Consider the following 18,861-nt stretch of genomic DNA (forward strand, 5'->3'; position numbering starts at 1 on the left):
GAGAGAGAAAACAGCACATTTTGAAGGACAACTATTTGGTGTTTAACACATGAGTATTTTGATACTCGAAATAGATAGTGAGAGAGAAAACAGAACATTTTGAAGGACAACTATTTGGTGTTGAACACATGAGTATTTTGATACTCGAAATAGATAGTGAGAGAGAAAACAGCACATTTTGAAGGACAACTATTTGGTGTTTAACACATGAGTATTTTGATACTTGATCAGGGCTAGCTCTGGGTGAGCAAAACATTTCACCAAATTTGTCTATTAAACTTAAAAAATTGAAGAAATCAACAGATATTTTCTTTAAAATGTTAATTATTACATGAAATTATTTCGCTAAATTAAAATAAAATTAGCCAACTGCTTTCAAAATCCGCTATTGGCAAATTTGGAAAGTGACAGAGCTAGCCCTGCTTGATCTAGATGATGACAGAGGAAACAGCACATTTTGAAGTACAACTATTTGGTGTTAAACACACTTGGTTTTGATACTTCATCTAGATAGTGACTGTGAGAAAGGACACAACACATTTTGATACTCGATATAGATAGTGAGAGAGGAAACAGCACATTTTGAAGTACAACTATTTGGTGTTAAACACATTTGGTTTTGATACTTGATCTAGATAGTGACTGTGAGAGAGGACACAACACATTTTGATACTCGATATAGATAGTGAGAGAGAAAACAGCACATTTTGAAGTACAACTATTTAGTGCTAAACACACTTGGTTTTGATACTTGATGTAGATAGTGACTGTGAGAGAGGACACAACACATTTTGATACTCGATATAGATAGTGAGTGAGGAAACGGCACATTTTGAAGTACAACTATTTGGTGTTAAACACACTTGGTTTTGATACTTGATCTAGATAGTGACTGTGAGAAAGGACACAACACATTTTGATACTCGATATAGATAGTGAGAGAGGAAACAGCACATTTTGAAGTACAACTATTTGATGTTTAACACTTGGTTTTGATACTTGATCTAGATAGTGACTGTGAGAGAGGACACAACACATTTTGATACTCGATATAGATAGTGAGTGAGGAAACAGCACATTTTGAAGTACAACTATTTGGTGTTAAACACACTTGGTTTTGATACTTCATCTAGATAGTGACTGTGAGAGAGGACACAACACATTTTGATACTCGATATAGATGATGACAGAGGAAACAGCACATTTTGAAGTACAACTATTTGGTGTTAAACACACTTGGTTTTGATACTTGATCTAGATAGTGACTGTGAGAAAGGACACAACACATTTTGATACTCGATATAGATAGTGAGAGAGGAAACAGCACATTTTGAAGTACAACTATTTGGTGTTAAACACACTTGGTTTTGATACTTGATCTAGATAGTGACTGTGAGAAAGGACACAACACATTTTGATACTCGATATAGATAGTGAGAGAGGAAACAGCACATTTTGAAGTACAACTATTTGGTGTTAAACACACTTGGTTTTGATACTTCATCTAGATAGTGACTGTGAGAGAGGACACAACACATTTTGATACTCGATATAGATAGTGAGAGAGAAAACAGCACATTTTGAAGTACAACTATTTAGTGTTAAACACACTTGGTTTTGATACTTCATCTAGATAGTGACTGTGAGAGAGGACACAACACATTTTGATACTCGATATAGATAGTGAGAGAGGAAACAGCACATTTTGAAGTACAACTATTTGGTGTTAAACACTTGGTTTTGATACTTCATCTAGATAGTGACTGTGAGAGAGGACACAACACATTTTGATACTCGATATAGATAGTGAGAGAGGAAACAGCACATTTTGAAGTACAACTATTTGGTGTTAAACACACTTGGTTTTGATCTAGATAGTGACTGTGAGAAAGGACAGAACACATTTTGATACTCGATATAGATAGTGAGAGAGGAAACAGCACATTTTGAAGTACAACTATTTGGTGTTAAACACACTTGGTTTTGATACTTCATCTAGATAGTGACTGTGAGAGAGGACACAACACATTTTGATACTCGATATAGATAGTGAGAGAGGAAACAGCACATTTTGAAGTACAACTATTTGGTGTTAAACACACTTGGTTTTGATACTTCATCTAGATAGTGACTGTGAGAGAGGACACAACACATTTTGATACTCGATATAGATAGTGAGAGAGGAAACAGCACATTTTGAAGTACAACTATTTGGTGTTAAACACACTTGGTTTTGATACTTGATATCTGCGAGAGGACACAACACATTTTGATACTCGATATAGATGATGACAGAAGAAACAGCACATTTTGAAGTACAACTATTTGGTGTTAAACACTTGGTTTTGATACTTGATCTAGATAGTGACTGTGAGAAAGGACACAACACATTTTGATACTCGATATAGATAGTGAGAGAGGAAACAGCACATTTTGAAGTACAACTATTTGGTGTTAAACACACTTGGTTTTGATACTTGATCTAGAGAGTGACTGTGAGAAAGGACACAACACATTTTGATACTCGATATAGATAGTGAGAGAGGAAACAGCACATTTTGAAGTACAACTATTTGGTGTTAAACACACTTGGTTTTGATACTTCATCTAGATAGTGACTGTGAGAGAGGACACAACACATTTTGATACTCGATATAGATAGTGAAAGAAGAAACAGTACATTTTGAACTGCAACTATTTGGTGTTACACATGGGTATTTCTATATCTGATCTAGATAGTGAGAGAGGAAACAGCACATTTTGAAAGGCAACTATTTCGTGTTTAACATGGATATTTTGATACTTGGTCCAGATAAGAGGAAAGAGATCATTTTGGTGTTTAACACATGGGTATTTTTATACTTAGTCTAGATGATGACAGAAGAAACAGACTGCTGCCACATAGTGGCAAGGGGTTTATTTATATGAATTTCTTAGGACAGTACATACCATGGCTTTTGCTATACCAGTTATGGTGAAAAATGTGAGTCAACGAAGGGTGTTTGATCCTACAACCCATCATGCCTCCAGCAATAGGTCGATCCTAAGACACATTGAGGAGGAAATGTTTTATTTAATGATGCAGTCAACACATTTTATTTACGGTTATATGGGGTCAGACATATGGTTAAGAACCACACAGATATTGAGAGAGGAAACCTGATGTCACCACTTCATAGGCTACTCTTTTTGATTAGCAGCAAGTGATCTTTTATATGCACCATCCCACAGACAGGATAGTACATACCACAGCCTTTATTATACCAGTTGTGGAGCACTGGCTGGGACAAGAAATAGCCCAATGGGTCCAACGATGGGGAAGCCACATTGAGTCTGACCCCAAATTACTTTTTTATTACATGATGTATGCATAATGGCTCGTTAGTAAATCTGTGGGCGCGACGTAGCCCAGTAGTAAAGCGCTTGCTTAATGTGTGATCAGTTTAGGATCGATCCCCGTCGGTGGGCCATCGAAAAAGAGTAGCTCATGAAGTGGCGACAGCGGGTTTCCTCCCTCAATATCTGTGTAGTCCTTAACCATATATCCGATGCTATATAACCGTAAATAAAATATATCAAGTGCATCGTTAAATAAAACATTTCCTTCCTAAATTAGTATTAAATCATTCAGAAATCTATCCACAAATACAGAACTAGATGACTATATATAAAAATACTCTTTATTATATAGCGTTTCTTAGAACTTACTCTAGGAGATATTCGCATCACATATTTGACGTTATTGTTTGGGGATACCTCTGGCCTCGTGCTTATAAACCTTAAAGTCTAGACTAGTTTTATAAGCACGGGCCATGTCACATTTACTATTTAGTCCATAAATTAAAATAAAGAGTTATCGTTCTTTGAATAGCTTTTCACGGCTCGGAAAACGCAAAGCACGAAATTTATCGAGATGTTACGAAGGTGAAAGATGGCAGCCTCCATTTAAAACTCTTGCTACGAAATAACTTTATTTACCATAAAACTTTAAAATTAATATGACGCCATCTTTATTATATTTGTTAGTGTATTTTGGTAATACTGATGAAATTTTCTAGAATGTTCTAATAACGATTAATCTATTTATAGCCAGCGAGGAAATCCCGGTTGGCTGATGATAGCAGACTGTCGCCGAGTCGGTTTTGTAAGTGTTGCATTTGCAGCTCTGCATGTTGCATGTGACTTAAATGTAGCTTTTCCAAATAAAGCTGTGTTGCAAGAGTTAAATGTTGATTGCCATTCACGAAACTGAGAGTTGTTCGATCAGTTGGACATTCAGTAAACATAGTTACTGGTGGAAAGGTAAATTACTTTGGAGCTTTATCTTTTAACTTCACTTTAAACCGATGTCAGGCTTGCCGGTTAGTAGGCTAATTATTTGACATTGTAGGACTCGGAACTTAAATATTTCTCTCTCACAGCAATTTAAAAAAGAATTGCCATGGGTGAAACACCTCACCGACAGCAACTTTGAGCCTGTCTATGGCATTTTTTTTTTTTTAAAGTGACATTTGCAGCAAATCAACATGACCAAAAAGTGATTTTGCTGTATCCTCGAACCAGTCTATTAAAGGGACATACCCTATTTTTTAAACACTAAAGCATATTTTTGACCATTATAACCGTTTTTGATAACTTAAATCATACTTTACATAGATTTTATTATTTAGATTATCAATTTCGTACATTCAAAGTGTTTTTGGTCATCCTGGAGTTTTTTATGTCACAAAATCATGAAATGCATTTGTCATATTTTAAAAAATGCATGTGTCTGAGAAGTAACAGTTATGGAGTAGAGTTTTAGTCTATTTTTAGAGGGTATTTCATCATTTCAAAGTCACAGACTCATGTTTCACTCAATTGTAACTTTATCCAAATGTGTTACAGGTTTGTAGATTAACTAAAGTTAGTGTTAATTTTCACGAGTTAAAACTAGGGTATGTCCCTTTAATTGGAAATGGTTTCTGCACATTGTAATGTACGATCAATTTGATAAAATAATTTTTTACATTGTTCACTTTAATGTCAAAATCAACAAAAAAATTAATTTTTAATATCCATGCCATTTTCTGTTGTGAAGAGATTAAATGCATTTTGTAGTCTAATGTTGACATTCTTCAGCTACTCCTGTAAACCGGGCTATTGTTTTCAAGAGTGACGCGTGTCACATGACATCACCAAAACTAATGCATCTGCGAAGCAGACAAGACTTTGACAATGACAGCGGTGTAAAACTTTTTTTATTTAGGTTTGTTTAATATTACATGCCATTTAATATAGTGTGCACAGTGCAAAATGGCCGTCATGTATACATTTCCCTATGTATAAAAATATTTTGAATGTCTTCTTGTCTATTCCTCATTTGTGCACCTTGTTTTTGGGAAGGTTTTCTAAAGTCAACAAAAGTATTTTGATGTCAGGATTCAATCATATGCAGATTTCTTAAAAGCAAGTCGAATGTAAATACGGTAGACTGGTTTATGGGATAGCCTGATTCACATTTTTTCACAATATATGTATGTAAACATATTTCAAATGTGCAAATGTTAAATATTTATAGGATATTAAACAAGCTTCTGTTATAGTATCATGTTTATGTCCCAAGTGAAATAATTTTCAATTGTCACAAGCTTTAGCAAGTGACAATAAAAATTATTTTATGAGGAAAATAAATATGATATGAAATTATAGCAAGTTTAATATCCTATTTATTACCCGTAATCGATCTTAATTTATATCACTCAACTCGTTTAGTTGGCATTCCTGTAAGGTTGTAGTGCGCCAATCGATGACGCCATCGTTTGATGTTGAAATGTTACGCCCCACTTGGCGTTCTAGTGGACGTATCACTGATATGTACCAAGATATTTTTAAACATATTGTAATGGACCCAACTAGTGTGTCCATTAATTATTATGAGTATTTATAGTAATTATGTACGAAATCACGCGATTAACACGTTATTAGCAAACAGCTGATTTTTACACTTTAGCTTAGATAATTTATTTTACTCGATAAGACGATATTTCGATGAACTTGTTACTCTGTACATGTTGGTACTTATTTCACTGTACTCTAAATAACCTTGAATTATGTTATTTCCCTTAGTTAATGTTATTTTGGAGTTTAAAATATTCCTGTTTATGCGCGTATTCGCAGAAGAATACATGGATGTCTGCCATATTGACTTCACTGGTGGTGTTGTTACAGGGGTCGAAAATACAACACGTGTTAAAATAAGTTGATTTGTTAACTTTTAAAACGTTGTAGAATGATGCTAAATGACAAAGCTATTTGTTTATGTGTGCATAATTTACTCTGATATACTGTACAAGTTTACTGGTGATTTTTATAGGACTTGGTAATCTTATTTTTATAGCACGGCTTTTGGATACATTACCACAAAATAATGGGGCATGGTTTTATGTTGGCTTATATCGTAAAATGAATTGTTGTATAATATTAAGTAGTGCTGTGCCCCACTAATTCCGTGTGGGGCAGAGTTTGCCCCATCATATTTACTGTAGGAAAAATAGACTTGGTGGTCTGTTTTAGTAGCACAGCTTTTGGTTGCATCACCACAAAATAGCTGGGCGTGGTTTTACATTGACTTATATCGTAAAATGAATTGTTGTATAATATTAAGTATTCCTGTGTCCCACTAATTCTGTGTGGGGCAGAGTAGCAATATAAACGTAAATGTTCAAAGCAAGTGGAGTGGCCGACTCGATGTTTGTCTTATAAATTGTACAGCTAATACTTACTTGATTTTGGGGCAGTAAAGTGCACACGGATGCTCTGTAATAGTAGATTGTGGATCCGTGTGGGGCAGAAACTGCCCCACGTTATTTATTAGGTTATTTAGCATTTTCTTTGTAAAATAGATCCAATCTGGTGTATTGTCCAGCCAAATTACGTAACGCGATTGGTTAGATGACGTCATGTGACGTCATATGAAAAGTATAAAAAGCGCGAAGGAACGTTTGTTTATCACTTTTCACTTCGGTGTTAAAGTCATAACATCTCAAATAATAATAAAAAGAAAATGGAAGGTTACCTTTATGACAAATAGTTAACTATGTAGGCCTGGCATTTGGAATGGAGATTGACACTGTTTACACACAATTTAAAGTATTTAAACCAAATGAAACTACGGTATAATTGTGCCTCAATTTCCATTACACCGCTTTTGATACATTCATAGCTCAGCTTCACTTGAACACCAGACAGGATCTACTGGATAATGATGATGTGTTATTTTGGCTGTTTGTCTGCTGCAGTAAATAAATATGAACTGATGTTTTCTACCATTCCTGACTTGTTCCTTTTGTTAGCCAGGTGGCTTACAATATATATGGGTAATAATGGCAGATAACGTACACCAAGTTTATAAATACAATTTGCCACTGTTGAGTAGCTTTACTGATAGAAACTTATATCACAATGATGTCAGTTGCTGTCTTTGCCGTTGTTAAGTTTGAGCCCTGCATTGTTCATACAAGTCATCAAATCTATAGTATAGGGAACACCATCGTTCATACCATGGAATTTACTACAAGTTATTTAAATCCGAGCCAATTGTTTTCTAAATTGCACACACAAATAGTGTTTGTAGGAGGATGGGATGGACTATAGAAGGTAGAGTTCATATCTCTGTACTGACCCTAATACAGTAAGCACCAAGCCGATGACTCAGAAGATATTGCCTATCTACCCAATAAGCATTGTATTCATTTGCAGTGCCTGGCTTTTAAAAACCATGGCAAGTGAAAAATCGCACTCATCAAAATGCTAAGGCGAGTGAAAACCAAGCATTATTAATTTATGAAGTAATTGGTACATGTAAATGTAAAAGAAGTATGTTGAAAAAATGAACCAATAAACCAATAATGTTTTCTTCTAATTTTATGTTGTTTTATGTTGTTTGTTTCATTAATGTATATTAATGTATACTCTTCAAAAAAAGAAACGCAAAAGGGTACAAATGGGTTATAACTCCGATTTTGTGTTTCCTACCGGTTCATGCTTTGTGAATATAAGGTCATTGCATGTCCCAAACACATTCCCACGGTTACATTCGATAAAACGCAGCTACTGTACAATAAAGTTCCAAAATGTGAATATTCGCAAAAACGCAGCCACGTGCAAACCATGTCACCACTGCAGTGCGTTGTCTGCACGTGCAACATGAACACCGACAGTATAAAAGTGCAGGGTGTTCGCTTGCCTGGCCTCTGTATCTGGCCGACAGTTGACAATCCAGGACATGCCACGTCTCAGTGAACCGCAGAGAAACAATGCCATCGGCCGACTAGACGCAGGCGAATCCAGAACGGCCGTTGCCAGGGCATTCCATGTGTCCCCAAGCACCATCTCCAGACTGTGGGACCGTTACCAGCAACATGGATCAACACGTGACCTCCCTAGATCCGGTCGACCACGGGTCACTACCCCCGGGCAGGACCGCTACATCCGGGTACGCCACCTTCGGCAACGATTGACTACTGCCACCTCCACAGCTGCAGCAATACCAGGTTTGCGCAGGATATCCGACCAGACCGTACGGAACCACCTACGTGAGGTAGGAATTCGTGCCAGACGTCCAGTTCGAGGTGTCATCTTAACACCACAACACCGTCGACTCCGACTGCAGTGGTGCCAGATTCATCGACAATGGCCTCAACTGCGATGGAGACAGGTGTGGTTCAGTGACGAGTCCCGATTTCTGCTCCGACGTCATGATGGAAGATGTCGCGTGTATAGGCGTCGTGGTGAACGTTATGCGGCAAACTGCGTGCAGGAAGTGGACAGATTCGGCGGGGGTAGTGTCATGGTGTGGGCAGCCATCTCACACACTGGCAGAACTGACCTGGTCCACGTGCAGGGCAACCTGAATGCACAGGGCTACATTGACCAGATCCTCCGGCCACACATCATTCCAGTTATGGCCAACGCCAACGCAGTGTTCCAACATGACAACGCCAGGCCTCACACAGCACATCTCACAACGGCTTTCCTACAGAACAACAACATTAATGTCCTTCCTTGGCCATCGATATCACCGGATTTGAACCCAATTGAGCATCTATGGGACGAGTTGGACCGACGCCTCCGACAGCGACAACCACAGCCCCAGACCCTGCCCGAGCTGGCAGCAGCTTTGCAGGCCGAGTGGGCCACCATCCCCTGGGACGTCATCCGTACTCTGGTTGCTTCAATGGGCAGGCGGTGCCAGGCAGTTGTCAACACACGCGGAGGCCACACCCGGTATTGACTCCAGATGACCTTGACCTTGGTGGTGTGTCCTATCACTTACTCACAATGGACTAGAGTGAATTGTGAACAATCCTGCAACATTTGGTAATTATCGGACTCGCCATTCAATAATTAAATCAATTCTCCAAATGTTACGACAATGTGGTTTTGCGTTTCTTCTTTTGAAGAGTATATAATATTAGTTGTATTGTTAGTAGTAATTGATTCAAATTGTGGTTTAGTCAACTTTTTGTAAACGTACTTGTAAAAGTAGGCTTAGGATGTTTTGGGAAATTGGTCCAGATATATATAAACAAAAATTCTAAATAGGTTTATATAGAGAATGATTGGTTACTGTCATAAGATAATACATTTATTGTGCAAATGTTAAAAGGTAATGCTTTTGACCTGAGCAGGATGAAACTGATATTTTAAGGATAAAACTGGTTATTTTAATTATCCTGCAGTCCAACAAGATTGGTAGAAGATTTTTTTTTAATTCTAGCTTTTATGTGCAAGGCTTTTGCAGTATGATGTCATTCTTTGTTAAATGCTGGTGCTGCTCCATTTTATCACTTAAAAACAAAAATTCTACACTTGTTCATAAATATTTTTTAAATATGTACACTTTGTATCTTTATCGGGACACATATATATTGTATTGAATTGAAAATATAATCGAGTTGGGATTATGACATGTGATCTATATTTGTGTTATCTTCCAGGTAGTTAACATATCTTTCCAGTATATTTAATGATTGCATATAAATAGAAATATTCGGTCTACACTAACCTTTAAAAATCCCTTGCTACTTTATCAGTGGGGGGGGGGGGGGGGGGGGAGACATAGCTCAGTGGTACAGCACTCGCTCGATGCTTGGTCGGTCTGGGATCGATCCCCGTCGTGGGCCCATTGGGCTATTTCTTGTCACAGCCAGTGCACCACGACTGGTATATCAAAGGCCGTGGTATGTGCTATCCTGTCTGTGGGATGGTGCATATAAAAGATCCCTTGCTGCTAATCGGAAAGAGTAGCCCATGAAGTGGCGACAGTGGGTTTACTCTCTCAGTATCTGTGTGGTCCTTAACCATATGTCAAACGCCATATAACCGTAATTAAAATGTGTTGAATGCGTTGTTAAATAAAACATTTCTTTCTTTCTTTCTTTATCAGTAGGATAGCCTATTTAGGATGACTGGGGAATTCCAAGCCTTGGAGAGAACTCCCCCATTCTTAATACTAACAGCACATGATAAAGCTGATAACCTACGTCATTTATTGTTATACTTTAATATAATTAAATTTCTGTTACATTCATTACAACGTAACGTCATCCGATTGGTCCAGACGTAGGAACGGGAGTTTGTTCATTTTTCGATGAACGTAAAAATTATGTCGTTGGGGAACGTCATATGTGATGACGTCATTTTATATGGGAAAGTTGTCTTAATGAGCGTTATTGTTTATGGATAAAAAATAATTCAAAATAAAGTATGACGTTTTAGTGTTATTATTAGCATGTATCATTCAAATTTAATTATAAGTATTGTCTGTTATTTCTTTTACGTTCATCTGGGTATGAACAAAAAAAAATCAACCACAAACTTATGTGATAACGGCTTCGCCGATTCACACAATTTGTGGATGATTTTTGTTTTGTTCATACCCCGATGAACGTAAAAGAAATAACAGACAGTCCTTAAATATAACTGTAAATTTATTTATTTTTATGCTCTACATAACTGTGAACATATTCATTGGAATTTAAGAGCACCAAGGATGCCATAACTTCAAGGGAAATAACTCATGGATTTATCCAGGATTTTTCATCAAGGTCCCATTGCTAATCTAGATTAGGAAAATAAGCGCGACTTTAGTCATAATTGGTAATTTTTTAGGGCCAAGTGCTGTAATATTATTTAAAACATATACAGAGACTATTTCATGTTTTTTTTTTATGTCAACAAGTGATGTGTGAAAACCAGTTTCACGAATTGCGAAGCGTACAAGGCCTGGATAAATTCCTGACTCTAATCTCAGTTTTACTCAGTTGTGAAACTTGTGCTCATTTAATTGGTCAGATAGTTCAGATAAACAATATCTGACTAATACAGTTAAATGGAACATGACTAATATCTTGTAATCAATAACAGCTAATACTTCAGAATTGTTACGTAAAACATTTTTATTCTTCTTTTCATTCTTTTTCTCTAATATCTCATGAGTGCTTAAAATTTGTCACCGAGCTACTTGGATCTCTAAGATTCCATATTTTAAAATAAAACATTACTGTGATTATTATAATATTAAAATACATATGTCTTACATATGTCTTGCTGTACAGCTTTCTTATGCAAATTTGTACATGTCTTTGTAACATGTTGCAAGGCTGTGATGCACCGGTGAAAAATGTGAAGCTTATCAGCAATGTACTTTCTGGTGGTGCCAGCTGTGATTTTCACACTGCCAAACATTATTATTAATAAGTTATTGATTCTGTGACAGTTAGATACACATGCATCATGCTGAAACATACATGTAGCTGAACACATGCAGACAGGTGGGGATCGTATGTGTTTGTCACTACTGGAAGAACGTACAAGAAACTGTAAAATTGTAAAGCATTTTTATATTTTGTGTGTGTGTGACTGTATAAATGCATGTACATGTATATATAGACTTTTATAAATGAGTTATTGATTATTATTAAGTTTATTTATCAAGTTAAATAGCTTGCGCTTATTATGAGCTTTGGCAAGTGTTTCACAGAAGATATAAACTTGATATGTAGTACAGTAGTACTAAAGTGGTGTCCTAATCGAGTTAGCTGCTAGAGCTGTGATGTAAAGATTTCCATACATATACCATATATGTATTTCTATACTAAATACCCATGTGTAACGTTTATCATTATTTCATAAACAAAGGGCAGGGTCTAGTTCATTCAATAGAGTGCTCAACTGACAGCTAGGGTTTCTGCCAAAGGGTATGAAGGGTAAAATTATGTACCCTAAAATCTTGAAAATTAATTAATACATTTTTATTATTTTTAGAAAGATTATAGAACTGCTGTTTAAAATAGTACATGAAAAGCAGTGTTGAATTTCAAAACATTTCAAACCCATAACCACCTGTAGTCTGTCCCATCCATCTACAAAAAATTTTTGTGTAAATAATTTCAATTTTGTTTGACGTGAGAATAAAAGTAAAATGTTTTGAAAGTAACAAAAAAACCCAACTATTTTTGTGTCTAATTTTATAAACAATCGGCTCAAAAATAAATAACTTGTAATAAATTCCATAGCAGGAAAAAAGTCGTTCCCTGTAGGACGGACTATAGTAGGGGCCATTATGGTATGTTTGGTTTTATTACGTACCCTCAAATTATTGTCTGGCAGAAAGCCTGCCTGAGATGCTTGCATTCTAGGAGTGAACCACCTCAATGAACCCATTGGGTTTTCCCCATCCCACCTAGTGCCCCATGACTGGGATATCAATGGTCATGGTATGTACTGTCCTGTTTGTAGGATCCCTTGCTTCAAATGGAAAAAAATGTAGTGGGTTTCCTTTAAGACTGCATATAAAAAATTACCAACGGCTGTTGATTAATAAATCAGTGTGCTCTGTTGGTATATTGTTAAATAAAACCAACTGTACTTTATTTCATAAACAGGTAGATGACTATGAGCTGCTAAGACAAAGTGGATGAGCTGAGTTACAGATGGAACGGTATATGGAGATGTGGTGTGTTTTTAAGTGTTACCACTTCTCAGTTGATCCAGACCTGTGCTCAGACATGTGACCAAGTGAAGAATGCCTCTGAAGAAGAGCAACATGGCAAGAGGAACTAACTCTGCCTTCAAGCTGAAGAATGGACTGGAGCCAATCAAAACGTTTGATGGTGAGACCCACTGTTCAATGATAGAAATAAGCAGAATATTTTACCAGTCCACTGGACAAATAAATCTAGAAATCCACTTGTCCAAATAAATGGTTTGTTTTATTAAAGTACCAGGATGATGTTTGTGATTGCTCAAAATGAAACTGCACAGAACATTTTTACTTGTCCACTGGACAACAACCGAGGCACAAAATGCTTATCTGAATAGATTTTCAGTTGTCGGAACAAACGGACAATTGCTTATTTCGAACACTGCTGTTCTAGACAGATTGCCCAGGCAGCTGAGATGTGTACCCATCATGCTTGAACCTTAATTGGATATAAGCACCACAATAAGTGGAATTAAAGGATACAAAATGACTGATTTCAAACTGGATGTTCTGTTAAGATTTATATACACAAGTACAGATACTTTATTTAAATTGTAATTATATATGTGTGAGGTGTGTGGACTTTCAAAAAACCCCAACCCATTTGTATCCTATCCATGTAACTGTTGGTCTGTACTATTTATTAATCTGTTAATACATCTTAATGCATATACATGTATAATTGGGTGTGGGTGTGTACCATGAATATAATTCTAGTTTACTAAATTGTCTATTTCAGATTCTGACTTGTCTCAGCTGGATGATGGGAATGCTCGTCGTCAGAGTTCGCAAGCACTGGATCTCCCGCGGTCTGTCCCCACCCACATCCTGATGACGTCCATCTTGGAACAGCTGTGCTATCTGTATATCCGAGATGATGTTTTAGCTCAGGAGCTCTTTAATTGTAAATAACTTTAAAAAATTAATTCTCATTGTGAAAATTGACCAAGATAGGGACTTCATGTAGTTAACGTGTAAAGAAAAATAAATTCTAAAATTTATTCATTCTTGGAGCTTTAAAATGACATGTTTTTTTTTTTTGCCCCCTAACCTGACCCATATTTGTAGCTATCCGAGTGTAGTCTTTTTCAAGCTTATATCACTTGTTTTGATGGAGTTAAAATTGTCCGATATTTGATGAAGTGAAACATTTGAATGTCAGAATGTAAATTCATTATAGGATCATATCAGGGTGGGTGGATGGCCGTAATTTTATTTTATGCCTGTGTGTACATCAGGGGTGTGGAAAAATAAAATTGTCAGTTGGTCCCACTTATGTCATCACTATGGACAGGTGCTTCGGACCGACAAAAATGACAAAAGTGGGACCAGCAAACACACGTTTTTGAAAAATAATTTTGGTCTCGGAGATCGAGAATCGGTCCCAGAGGGCTTTTCCTGGTGTACATGGTTTAAATTAAAAAAATTTTTTGCATGATGTAAGTTAATTGTCACCTGCATTCTGATGTATAATATTTTTGTACTGGTGTCTGTGTGATTTATTTAACTTTATCTTGTGTTACTTCTTCTCCATTTTGCCAGTGATGTGTAAGCGGCTCGTCAAGTTGAGAGTCATGTGTCCGATGAGTTTCATTGACGAGATCGGCAGTGTTCGTGCCCAGTACCGTATCTGTGTCAACAACATGATGCATACCACCATGAAACAGGTTCTTAAAGTAGGTCACAGTTTTGTTTCCTCTTTATTGTGGTCACTAAGGTAGATAACTTGGTTTAAACAGTAATAATTAAATTTTCTTTATGTCTATATACTTTTTTGTGTTCATATCTCGATGAATTAAAAACATATAAGCCATGCCTACGCCCCCCCCCCCCCCCCCCCCCCCACCTGACTAGCACTAATTTTCTGCAACTTGCCAGAATATTCAGGTAACCATATTTAAATATTTTGAAAAAAACACATATGAAAGATACAAAAGGCAGTGAAATTGTGATACAGTTGCTGGTACATCTACACTGCTTGACCATTCAAAAAACAAGTGTTGTTTTGGTGAGTGTGTTGTTTTGAAGAAGAAAATACTGTGATTTACATAAAATAAATTTCCTATAACATCCCCATCTGGATTTTAATTTTTTTTAGTCTAGGTGATGATTAAAACTCCATTCAGTGACAGTGATCTGAAAAGGAATTCCCCTAATCAAATGTAGATCTTTCTTTTATTGAATGTAAAGGGTCAAAAAGGCTTTTATTACTGTAATAAGATCAAATGTTATAGATAGAGGATTAGTCACAAGTATTTTTTAATATGGAAAATATCAATTGAATCTGTGTTTATCAGTTTTGTTGAGGCTTTGCCGAGACAAATACCGATTAACTAGACGAGGTTGATATTTTACATATTAAAAAACACGAGTAGCAAATTCTATTTATGATATAACACTTCTAAAATAACAGTTTAATTCAATTTTAAGTAAATCACAGTACTAAAGTCGCCGCCATCGGTAATATGACATCATCACGAGTAGAACAAATTAGTTTGACTAAATCAAATTAGTTTGATGCATTTTAACTACATGTAAATCAGGTACACAGGTCTTGTTGGCTTGTAAGCAAATGACCTATCCACAGCAACACATTACCTAAAACCTTGCGAATTTGCATACCATTATTAACCAGGTTAATACACTAAATTTTCACATGGGTTTATGGCATGGATATCATGGGTAAGTTATATTTTCCTATTATTTTCCTATTTCAGAATGCTGGTTCCATGGCACTGGTGCCAACAGAGACAAGACGAATACCTGGACTTTGCTACTTGAAGTAAGCTTGTTTTAAACATTATATGTAATCCACTTGTAGTCGATTGCTGCCAAAGTAACCACATGTACCTCTTAAACAGTGAGTTATGTGGTATGGCCACCTTTCTCCCAAAACATCTGGGGCCGGACATAGCCCAGTGGTAAAGCGTTCACTTGATGCACTGTCGGTCTAGGATCGAACGGTGTATCCATTGGGCTGTCTTTCGTTCCAACCAGTGCTCCACAACTTGTGTAACAAAGGCTGTGGTATGTTCTATTCTGTCTCTAGGATGGTGCATATATAAAAGATCCTTGCTGCCAATCGAAAAGCGTAGCCCATGAAGTGGCAACAGTGGGTTTCCTCTCTCAATATCTGTGTGATCTTTAACCATATGTCCGATGCAATGGTAAAGGTATGACTCTGGCTTACCTATCCCAAAAATTGCCCAAAACAGTATCAGAACATTCTCGCAACCTGTTGCGTGATGCTGATCACTTGTAGGGATTTAGAAGCCGAACAAAACTATTTTCTGATTCGTTCTTCCCTTCAGGAGTTAAATTATGGAACAAACTACCAATAAATACTAGACATTCTTTATCCATAAGTTGCTTTAAAAAACACTTATATGCAAACAAAACTAAAACTCCATTTTATTTTTACACGTGCGAGAGAAGACCAGAGATGTTACACTGTCATCTTCGTCTAAATATTAGCGACCTAAATGGACACAAATTTACACGTTTTATATCGGATACTCCAATCTGTGCCTGTGGCCATCCTATTGAGAATTCTGAACATTTCTTACTCCATTGCCCAAACTATGACAGACAATGTGCTCAATTTCTATTTGCTTACTCAAATTGAAATTACTAAGTGCTTTTACTTGGAAATTCAAATTTTGATGACCAAGAAAATGTTGACATGTTTAAAATGGTTCAACAGTTTGACATTATCTGACAATTCTCATTCATTCATTCTCTCTCTCTCTCTCTCTCTCTCTCTCTCTCTCTCTCTCTCTCTCTCTCTCTCTCTCTCTCTCTCTCTCTCTCTCTTCTGTCTGTCTGTCCTCCTGTTTCTGTTCATTTCTCGTGCGTTGTGTGTGATTGTTTTTCTCACAACTGTTGTTTTGTCTGCTATGTTTTGTAAAAATTGTATTTGTAAAATGTAGGGAGAGACCTTAATATAGGCATCGCCTGTTGGTCAATCCCAAACGTTAAACGTTAATAAATATTAACCCCCCCCCCCATATGTCTGATGCTGTATAACCATAAATAAAATGTGTTGAGTGCATCGTTAAATAAAACATTTCTTTCCCAAAACATCTAAAGTAGTATCGGTTGAATTCTGTTACATGGCCAACTGTTTCGATATTTCTTATAATTTGTAGCATCGGCTTGCATTCATATGTTGAATCGTCTTGTGAAATCGACCAAATTATGACTTTTATATGTACCCTTACTGCAAGTTGTGATGATAATGGGTTTTATTTCCTGCTATAAATTCTTACAACAAGCTGCAAAACGACACCTAGCCACAATTAGGATAGCTAGTTAATGCTGAACTCATTACGTAAGATACTTTCACTTGAAATTGGGTAAATCTACAAATTTTGCTACATGCACTACATATATTAGGGATAACAATAATGTGTTCGTTGTGAAATATTTTGGCATTAAAACATTGAGTAGTTTTACTTAATGCAAATTAAAAGACTTTTTTTTTTGGTCAAATACATCTCATATAATATATATGAGATATATTTAGCGAAAAAAATGTTTGTCTCTTGTAGCAGGTAGTAAGTAATGTACTTAAAAAAAGGTGAACATTACACCGGGAAGTTACATTTTGTATTTATGTTATTGGCAGTAATTTCGTTGAGCTACAGCTGCCGATGGTATCGTTTGATGACATCATCACGGTCCACACATCGCGGTATCACAACGAGTTCTTGGAGCTTGAACGACTGGGCAAGGGAGGATTTGGATCAGTGTTTAAGGTGGGTACTCACTGACAAACATTCACTCTACCATTTTGTCTTTATTAGCAGGAAGGGGTGGGACGTAGCCCAGTGGTAAAGCACTCGCTTGATGCGCAGTCAGTTTGGGATCGATCCCTGTTAGTGACCGATCCCTGTTAGTGACCCCATTGGGCTATTTCTCGTTCTAGCCAGTGCTGCACAACTGGAGTAACAAAGGCCATGGTATGTACTATCCTGTCTGTGGGACGATGCATATAAAAGATCACATGTTGAATCAGGAAAAATGTAGTGGGTTTCCTCTGATGACTGTGTCAGAATTAACAAATGTTTGACATCCAATAGCCGATGATTAATTAATCAATGTGCTCCAAAACAAAACAAACTTATTATTAGCAGGAAATTAAATGTTTCAATACATCAGTCATTTGATCTGTGAATTTTTTTTACATACACATTGCACTGTTGTCTGAAATGGACTTTGCATGGCATACAAAATATATTATTGTTGAATTTATTCTTTTGATAAGCTTAGACTTTCTTTAATTCCAGGCAAAAAACCGTTTAGATGGACGAGAATATGCAGTGAAGAAAATAAAGTTCAAACACAAAAATTCAGAAAAATTACTCAAGGTACAAATCTAGTTCTTTTCCAAATGAAAAACATATTTATGATGCTTTCAGACTATAATTGTGCATCATCAGTAACAGTTGGTATCTGTAGTATAATTTCATCAGGCTGTGTTAGATGTCTAAGATACTACCATGTAATATCATAAACCTCATACCATACTCTCTAAAACAGAAAAATGTAAGAATGTTTTTTCTTTTCTTTTTAACGACTTTAAAATTATTTGGATGCATTTCTAGTATATTCAAAGAAACTCAAAGACTTGCTTTTTGAAAAAAATAATAACCAGTTTGGTAAAGCTTTGTTTGACAAGCCAGTAAATATTTTATTACTGTCTTTGTTTTTTTGTTCAGTTACTGCGAGAAGTGAAAGCCTTGGCTGGGTTACAGCACACACACATAGTTGGCTACAACGCTGCCTGGTTTGAAAACGACGTCAAACGAACAGGTAAGTAAAACGTAACTTTA

At 36.4% G+C, this 18,861-nt stretch overlaps 1 protein-coding gene across 3 annotated transcripts in view; it reads left to right on the forward strand.

The window, feature by feature from the left end:
* Positions 1-3,890: 3,890 nt before the first annotated feature.
* The window catches only part of LOC121388720 (eukaryotic translation initiation factor 2-alpha kinase 1-like), a 34,053-nt gene continuing 19,082 nt past the window's right edge, over positions 3,891-18,861 (forward strand). For 2 of the 3 annotated variants that reach the window (XM_041520188.1, XM_041520190.1), the window contains exons 1-8: positions 3,891-4,302; positions 12,930-13,157; positions 13,767-13,931; positions 14,570-14,703; positions 15,745-15,809; positions 17,655-17,784; positions 18,316-18,396; positions 18,748-18,841. In XM_041520188.1, coding sequence (XP_041376122.1) covers positions 13,070-13,157; positions 13,767-13,931; positions 14,570-14,703; positions 15,745-15,809; positions 17,655-17,784; positions 18,316-18,396; positions 18,748-18,841 — 757 coding nt within the window. In that variant the 5' untranslated portion in view covers positions 3,891-4,302; positions 12,930-13,069. The remainder of the gene's footprint in view (positions 4,303-12,929; positions 13,158-13,766; positions 13,932-14,569; positions 14,704-15,744; positions 15,810-17,654; positions 17,785-18,315; positions 18,397-18,747; positions 18,842-18,861) is intronic. The other variant, XM_041520189.1, reaches the window with a different exon arrangement.

The sequence above is a fragment of the Gigantopelta aegis genome, chromosome 14 (genome assembly GCF_016097555.1).
Source record: "Gigantopelta aegis isolate Gae_Host chromosome 14, Gae_host_genome, whole genome shotgun sequence".
Classification (NCBI taxonomy): domain Eukaryota; kingdom Metazoa; phylum Mollusca; class Gastropoda; order Neomphalida; family Peltospiridae; genus Gigantopelta; species Gigantopelta aegis.